This window comes from Hippoglossus stenolepis, chromosome 5 (assembly GCF_022539355.2).
Source record: "Hippoglossus stenolepis isolate QCI-W04-F060 chromosome 5, HSTE1.2, whole genome shotgun sequence".
NCBI classification, from domain to species: domain Eukaryota; kingdom Metazoa; phylum Chordata; class Actinopteri; order Pleuronectiformes; family Pleuronectidae; genus Hippoglossus; species Hippoglossus stenolepis.
In genome coordinates this window covers 28616790-28624557 of record NC_061487.1, presented here as the reverse complement: position 1 = coordinate 28624557, position 7768 = coordinate 28616790, and the positions used below count along the sequence as shown (strand labels likewise).

General features: G+C 42.8%; 2 protein-coding genes across 2 annotated transcripts in view; one reads left to right on the top strand and one right to left on the bottom strand.

Annotated features, from left to right (window-relative positions):
- The first annotated feature begins 1519 nt into the window (after nt 1-1519).
- chrm4b (cholinergic receptor, muscarinic 4b) lies at nt 1520-5850 on the top strand. Its single transcript, XM_035156279.2, has 2 exons — nt 1520-1726; nt 2114-5850. Exon 2 carries the CDS (start codon nt 2119-2121, stop codon nt 3445-3447), a length of 1329 nt encoding a protein of 442 aa, XP_035012170.1. The 5' UTR covers nt 1520-1726; nt 2114-2118; the 3' UTR covers nt 3448-5850.
- The window catches only part of mdkb (midkine b), a 7258-nt gene continuing 3416 nt past the window's right edge, over nt 3927-7768 (bottom strand). The window contains exons 3-5 of the mRNA XM_035156281.2: nt 7038-7208; nt 5470-5628; nt 3927-4268 (exon numbers count right to left, since the gene is read on the bottom strand). Coding sequence (XP_035012172.1) covers nt 4249-4268; nt 5470-5628; nt 7038-7208 — 350 coding nt within the window. The 3' untranslated portion in view covers nt 3927-4248. The remainder of the gene's footprint in view (nt 4269-5469; nt 5629-7037; nt 7209-7768) is intronic.

Sequence of the window (7768 nt, the reverse complement as noted above, 5' to 3'; positions counted from 1 at the left end):
TCCAGGTCGAATCCAGAGACTCGTCTCCAGAGCTTCTCCAGAGTTTGTGTTTCACAGCTGAACAACTCAGCAGCAGGTTTTCTGCACAGACTCGTTCACAGCATCAGATCCTCCTCATGGTTCAGGTGAGGGGGGGGGGGGGCAGCCGGGTGCAGCAGACAGAGACAGGAAGTGACGTGTTACCTCTGCTGCAGAGGTCATGTGATCATGTTGACATCACCTGACACCTGAATCTTCTACGTGTGTGTCAGCACTTTTTCACCTGAGACATTTGTTTTAGTTTCTTCATGTTTGTGTCCCGTGTTAGAAGCTCCTCACCCCCACTCACTCCCCCAGTGAATCGCAGACAATTGGCGACTACATATGATCACCTCTAGGGGTTGATGAGGATGTTTTGGCTTATATATATATCTATATATATATCCCTTCCTTTGAACCATGGCATCATGTTCATAGAGGATCCGTGGAGCTGGTGTGGATTGTTCGAGTCTCTGAGGAGGACCAGGGTCTTCTTTGAGCTCCTCTGATGAGTTTCTGAAAGATCTAGATTCTCCTCAGAGGATGAACCTCTGTCAGCTGCTGGAGCCCAACAGAACCAACCTGACCCGTAAAGTGCTCCCAGAACCACAGACTGCATCTGCTTCACTTGTTTCCTGTTCACTGTGGCTGATGTTTTATTTCCTGCAGCTGAGCTTGAAGCCACCAGGGTTTCACCTGAAAGACTAAAACTGTCAGACACACAATGAGAATCCATGTAAATGACACAGATGAGATTAGATTCAGATCTTCTCTTGTTAATGAACAGTTTTACTATAAAAACAATCCCAGATGTTTGACCAGCTGTTCTTCCTGCATGAAGCAGCTGGAACTGTTTCTTTTATTCTGGATGTTTGTTCTGCTCTGAACAGTTTGATCCTCGTTGAGAAACATGAGGCTGTGCTGTCAGTCAAACCTGAGTTAACTTAACGAGTTTAAACCAGCGTCATGTGACCACTTAGCCTGACTGATTGTTAGGTTAAGCTCAGCTGGATATCTGACAGACATCCTGGACATGTTGAGCTCACTTCGGGGGGTTAGGGTTAGGGTAAAGTTGATGGATCTGTCTCCTGATTGGTTGATAATGTTGAAGAAATGTCTGTAACGAAGGCGGGGCTCAGTGTGTCTCGTCATGTGGGGGCGTGGTCTGTGCTGCATCAAGCAGCAGCTGCAGTTTCCTGTCAGACTGAGGAGAACATCAGAGGTGAGTGAATTCAAATCTATTTCAACGGATTCAGTCTGAACTTTGAACTCAGCAGCTTTAGCATTAATAAGTAGAATCTACAAACTTTATTCTGAAAGGACAAAGAATCATTCATAACTACTTTGACTTTATTTTAATAACTAAGGTTTTTTTGCTGGACTTTTATTGTGAAAGTATTTTTAACACACTGTAAACATGCCTTGGATTTTTTACAAAATAAATAAAATAAAATCAATCACATTTTATTTGTATATGTTCACAAATCACACAAGGAGCAACATCCTCTGTTCTTAACTTAAGAGCATCGTCACCCCCCCTTTTAAAAAAATACTGTAGTTGAGTATTTCCACGTGTGTGATGCTTTCTTTCTAATTCCCAAACCTAAAGTACTCTTCCTCCTCGGACTCTTCCTCCTCGGACTCTTCCTCCTCGGACTCTTCCTCCTCGGACTCTTCCTCCGTCTGTCCACAGCTGTGAGATAACCAGGTTTGAGATCAGCAGTTGTAGCTCAGATCACAGTCATTCCGTGCTGAACGCTGCCCTCTGGTGGTCAGTTCAGGAAACAGCTGTGATGATGATCGACTGATGTTAGAAAAGTTTCTCTGATTAATTGATTTATTTGAATAATATTTCGGATTCGTCACGTTTAGTTCTGCTTTTATTCATACACACATAAATACAGTCATTCACAACCAGCTCTTTTTCAATATAAGTTCATCGTTTGAACTAGTCAATGATTGGACTCTTCATCGTTTGGACTCTTCATCGTTTGAACTAGTCAATGATTGGACTCTTCATCGTCATATGCAGCTGAATGTTTTTTTGCTGTTTGTTTGTCTTGTTTTTAATGCTTGTTTGTGTTTTATTTTGAAGGAGACATGGAACTAGCACCTGGATCAGACATCAACGTCTCTGCTTGGCTCCGCCCCTGCATTAACGCCTCCTATGAGCCTCCAATCAGAGCAGTGTGTCCGTACAGCACCGGTCAGCTCATCCTCATCGTCATGGTAACAGCATCCCTCAGCATCGTCACTGTGCTTGGCAACACGCTGGTGATCATCTCAATCCAAGTAAATCGCCACCTGCGGACTGTCAATAACTACTTCCTGTTGAGCCTGGCGGTGGCCGATCTGATCATCGGCCTGTTCTCCGTGAACCTGTACACTATCTACCTGCTGCTGGACCGCTGGCCACTGGGGGCAGCGCTCTGCGACATGTGGCTGGTTGTGGACTACGTGGTGAGCAGTGCCTCTGTCTTGAACCTGCTGATCATCAGTTTGGATCGATACTTCTGCGTGACACGCCCCTTCATTTACCCGACGCGTCGAACAGGAAGGATGGCCATTCTGATGATTGGTGCCGCCTGGCTGTTGTCGTTTGTCCTCTGGGCCCCCGCCATCCTCTGCTGGCAGAATGTCGGGGGCAAACGATTCGTCCCCGATGGACAGTGTTACACGCAGCTGCTGGCCAGCCCGGCCGTCACTTTGGGGACGACGCTTCCTTCCTTCTACCTCCCGGCCATCGTCATGATCGTCCTGTACAGCCGTCTGTCCGCCGGCAGCCGCAACCGGCTGAGCGTTCTCCAGTCAGAGCAGGGCACGCTCAGGACGTCCAGTCCGTCCATTAAAGACTTCCTCATGAAACGATGGAGCTGGGTGACCAGCGACCCTTGCTCAGATCTGTCTCTGAACCAATCAGAGTCCAGCACAACAAAGACCAGAAGGAACCGGAGGGCGTCTAGAAGTCCCGGAGACACGTCAGAGCTCGCAGACATCTGTCTGTCCCGTCAGCAGCGTCTCACTCAGTCCGCCGGTCGTCGCACCAGATTTGAAGATTACAACAAAATTGAGAACGACTCCTCATCCAACACTGACCTCCACAGGACGGCGTCCATGGCTTTCTCCACCTGTCCCAGTTTCAAGTCTCAGGAGACGAGGATGCATCGAGTGATGGCGAGGGAGAGGAGGGTCACCAAGACCATCTTGGCCATCCTGCTGGCCTTCATCCTCACCTGGACGCCCTACAACATCATGGCCGTCATTGCCACCTTCTGTCACGTCTGTATCCCAAACAGCCTGTGGACCATAGGATACTGGCTCTGTTACATCAACAGCGCCATCAACCCGGGCTGCTACGCCCTCTGCAACGTCACCTTCAGGAAAACCTTCTGCAGCCTCCTGCGCTGTCGCCGCACAAAACTCCGCTGACACGCGAGTTCTTCAGCACATCAGGTAAAGCTGGAGGTTGGTCACCTGATTTGTCATCGTCTCTTTGTGCTCGTTCTGCTTCTCTTTGTTGTCGGGTCTGTTCATCGTTGATTGATGTTGAAACAGGAAATGATAAAAGTCTGTTTTTAAAGTGGCACAAATTCAAACAAACCAATGACCAATCGTCTTCCTCCTCAGGGCGGGCGACATCATCAGTGACCAGTTAGACTCCTCTGTTCAGTCCAGGTGTAAAACTGGAAACTGAACGAGAAGCGATAGTTTAGCATTGAGATGTTAAACCGAGTCTCCGAGAATGTTTGACCAAGAGAAGTTGTTTTATTTACCTGGTTATTAATGATTATCATTTGCGTAATTAATTATTAACGATATAGTAACGATTATTGTTTGTATTATTGATAATCATTGTTTGTGTTATAAACGATTATGTTTGTGTTATTAATGAACAGATCAGACTCTTCTACAATGTAAAGTATTTAATTTGTTCATTTATACAAGTCTCATCAATAATCTATAATTCAAAAAATAGATTTTTTATCTTTTCTAACATGATGAACTGGACCTGGAAGTGAATTTAAAATCAGCTACATTCAAAGCTTTTAGTTTCTATCTGTTAAATCAGACTAAAGCTACGAGGACGGTTTCATCTTCTAAATCTAAAGTTTCCACATTTAATCAACATCAACTCAAAGAAGAAAAACATTGAGAGGACGGAGGAGTGTTTGATGAACGAGGGAAGACGTCCGTTCAGCTGGAGGAGAAGTTCTGTCGTCTCTTCATCCTTTAGTTGGACTTCTTCTCTCCTGTGAGGAAAAGACAAACTCACGATGAACGATTCATCTTCACAGTGAAGCTTCGATCAGAATCAAACACTTGAACAGATTTAATCTCTGATGTCTTTTGTCTCATAAACAGTTTCTGATAATGTTAAAGTTCCAGTGAGAAGAATTTAGAATAAGAATCTTCAGTAAATAAAGATGGACGACGTGACGACTGAACAAAAGTGAAAGAATCTTTTCATTTACTGGAAATATTTGAGTTGTAATTGGTCATTTCATTACGTGTAATCATAACATGTAACATGAATATTAAAGCTCTGATAAATCTGTTTTTGTCTGACATGACAAATATCACATTATAGATGTTAATATAGTAATAAACAGTCAATCTTAAATATGTGATATTTAAAATGAGAAAATTATAAAAACGTGTTTTTCATGATTTACACGTGATTAAAAGTGTCTCAGAAAACAACCTGAGATTATGTTCTATGGAGCAGTGAGTGTGATGATGCCTCCCGGACACTAGGTGTCTCTGTTATTATGTGCTTGTGTGTTTACAGGAGCTGAATGAAGAGCGAGAGAGAACCTCTGCAGCCTTGAACTCTTTAATTTGCATCTGGATTCAGTTCTCACATCTGGATTCAGTTCTAACATCTGGATTCAGTTCTCACATCTGGATTCAGTTCTCACATCTGGATTCAGTGCTAACATCTGGATTCAGTTCTCACCTCTGGATTCAGTTCTCACATCTGGATTCAGTGCTAACATCTGGATTCAGTTCTCACATCTGGATTCAGTTCTAACATCTGGATTCAGTTCTAACATCTGGGTTCAGTTCTCACATCTGGATTCAGTTCTCACATCTGGGTTCAGTTCTAACATCTGGGTTCAGTTCTCACATCTGGATTCAGTTCTCACATCTGGATTCAGTTCTCACATCTGGATTCAGTTCTCACATCTGGATTCAGTTCTCACATCTGGATTCAGTTCTAACATCTGGATTCAGTTCTCACATCTGGATTCATTTCTCACATCTGGGTTCAGTTCTAACATCTGGGTTCAGTTCTAACATCTGGATTCAGTTCTCACATCTGGGTTCAGTTCTCACATCTGGGTTCAGTTCTAACATCTGGATTCAGTTCTCACATCTGGGTTCAGTTCTAACATCTGGATTCAGTTCTCACATCTGGATTCAGTTCTCACATCTGGGTTCAGTTCTCACCTCGGGGTTTCTTGGCTTTGGGGGAGCAGGGTTTGGACACTGTGACGCTGGTTTGGCACTCGGCGTTGTACAGCGCCCTCTTCAGGGCTCCTGACCGCCGCTTGCTGTTGGTGACGCCGTCGCAGGATCCCCACGCTCCGAACTTGTACTTGCAGTCACCTGAGAGGAATCGACCAATGAGATGTGAGCTGCAGATCCCGGTTGACTGAAACACACGCTCGTCTCGATTTGATTTATTTTAATGATGATGAGTTAAATATCAATATCTTGCATTTTTTGTCACATTTACTGGAATTCGATCAAAAATGTTTCAGAATGTTTGTGAACTTTGAAAAACAAATAATTGTTAATCCAATAAAAGTTTCCATTTCAAAATAAAAATGTGTTTTTTATTTGATTAGATTTTTAAGGATCCTTTGGCTTTAAATCTGCACTATTGACTGTTTCCATCAGGTGGCGCAATTTTCTCATGTTTGTCTCTGAAGAAAAAAGATCATAAAGAAACAAAGTGAATTTTAAAGTGAATATTTGGTCGTTACGACTGTTGTTCAAATATCAACTCCAATGTTACAAATACGTAGGAAGTTTAAACTTAATTTAATCGAAGCTTAATTATAACTTTTATTTGAAATGCTTCTTTAAAAAAAGATTTTACACTCAGTGTTTTCTGTGTCTTTTTTAATCTTATTCTCTAAAGAACCAAACACATTATTTAATATTTAATTCATAATAACTGAACCTCGTCTACTTCAATCGACAGAACCTTAGGATAGTTTGCGGAGATTTGGTGTCATATAAATAAAATGTAATTATTATTAATAATAATAACTGACGTTCTTCAAATCAGAGCTGAGTTTAAAATACATTTCTAGAGCCTGCGTTAATTTGACTTTGACCAGCAGAGGTCGCTTTGAAATGATGTTGCACACTGGTATTTGAATCACAAACTGGCAGCCGACTGAATGTGCTGCCCCCTTCAGGACGGGGGAAGGAAAAATCTACAATGTCGTGAATTTAAAGCATAAATCAGGAGCCGTTTTCAGACGTGACGTCCGGAGGAACTTTCTCAGTTTGTCTTTCACACTTGAATAAAACAGGAGGAGATTCTCCGATCAGACACTTTAACATAAACACAGAAATCTCCTCATTATTCATCATGTTTACGTGATCAGAGCTGACGACGGTCAGGACCTGCAGGTCTGAAAACATCTTGAGAACCACGACCTCACGTGTGTGAATCTGACTTGTGGTCACGTGGTTAACGTGGTCACATGGTTACGTGGTCACGTGGTCACGTGGCTAACGTGGTCACATGGTTACGTGGTCACGTGGTCACATGGTCACATGGTTAACGTGGTCACATGGTCACGTGGCTAACGTGGCTAATGTGGTCACGTGGCTAACGTGGCCGTGGTCACATGGCTAACGTGGTCACGTGGTCACATAGCGGTCCCATGGTCACATGGCTAACGTGGTCACGTGGTCACATGGTTAACGTGGTCACATGGTTAACGTGGTCACATGGTCACGTGGCTAACGTGGTCACGTGGTCACGTGGTGAGTCTTACTGATGTCCTTCTTCCAGTTGCAGGGGATCTTGCAGGGGATCTTGTTGCTGTGGTCGTTACACGAGGCCTCTCTCGCTCCTTCACCACAGTCTCCGCGGTCAGGGACACATTTCCCGTAGCGAGTCTCAGCGGTGGAACATTCAGACGCCAGCCCGGGTTTCTCCGGTTTACCTGCAGAGTCACAGCTTCTGTCAGAGGAGACGCATCTGACTACACCCCCCTCCCCTGACCACACCCCCCCTCCAGATCAAATACTTAATACTGAATAATAAGGTGTGATTGATAACCTCATCAAAATATATCTGTACAGATGTTTCATATCTGAAGAAAAACAGTTCAAAGTGTAACATCTCTATTGTGTCTTAAGTTTCCACATCATATTTCATACTGCTCTCTGATTGGCTCCAGGCCTGTTGTGACGTTTAACATCTCGAAATATAGAGAAACTTTAACTTTACATAATGAGAAAGTTTTGATAAATAAAGAGAAAGTTTAAATGATAAAAATCTTTAAATGACAAACTTTCTCTCAGTAATTAGACATTTTCTCTATATTATTTGAATATGAAAATGTAGATGTTTCTTATCATTTTCAATTTACTATTTAAAGTTTCGCAGTATTTAAAGAAATTTTCTTCAGTTTTTATAAAAATGTTCTCATTATTTATACAAAGTTTCTTGTTATTACATTTTTTGCCATTTTTATAGTGAAATGTCAAATTATTTATAGAA

Excerpts from the sequence above, each read along its gene's own strand:
- chrm4b (XM_035156279.2), top strand. The coding sequence starts at position 2,119 with ATGGAACTAGCACCTGGATCAGACATCAACGTCTCTGCTTGGCTCCGC.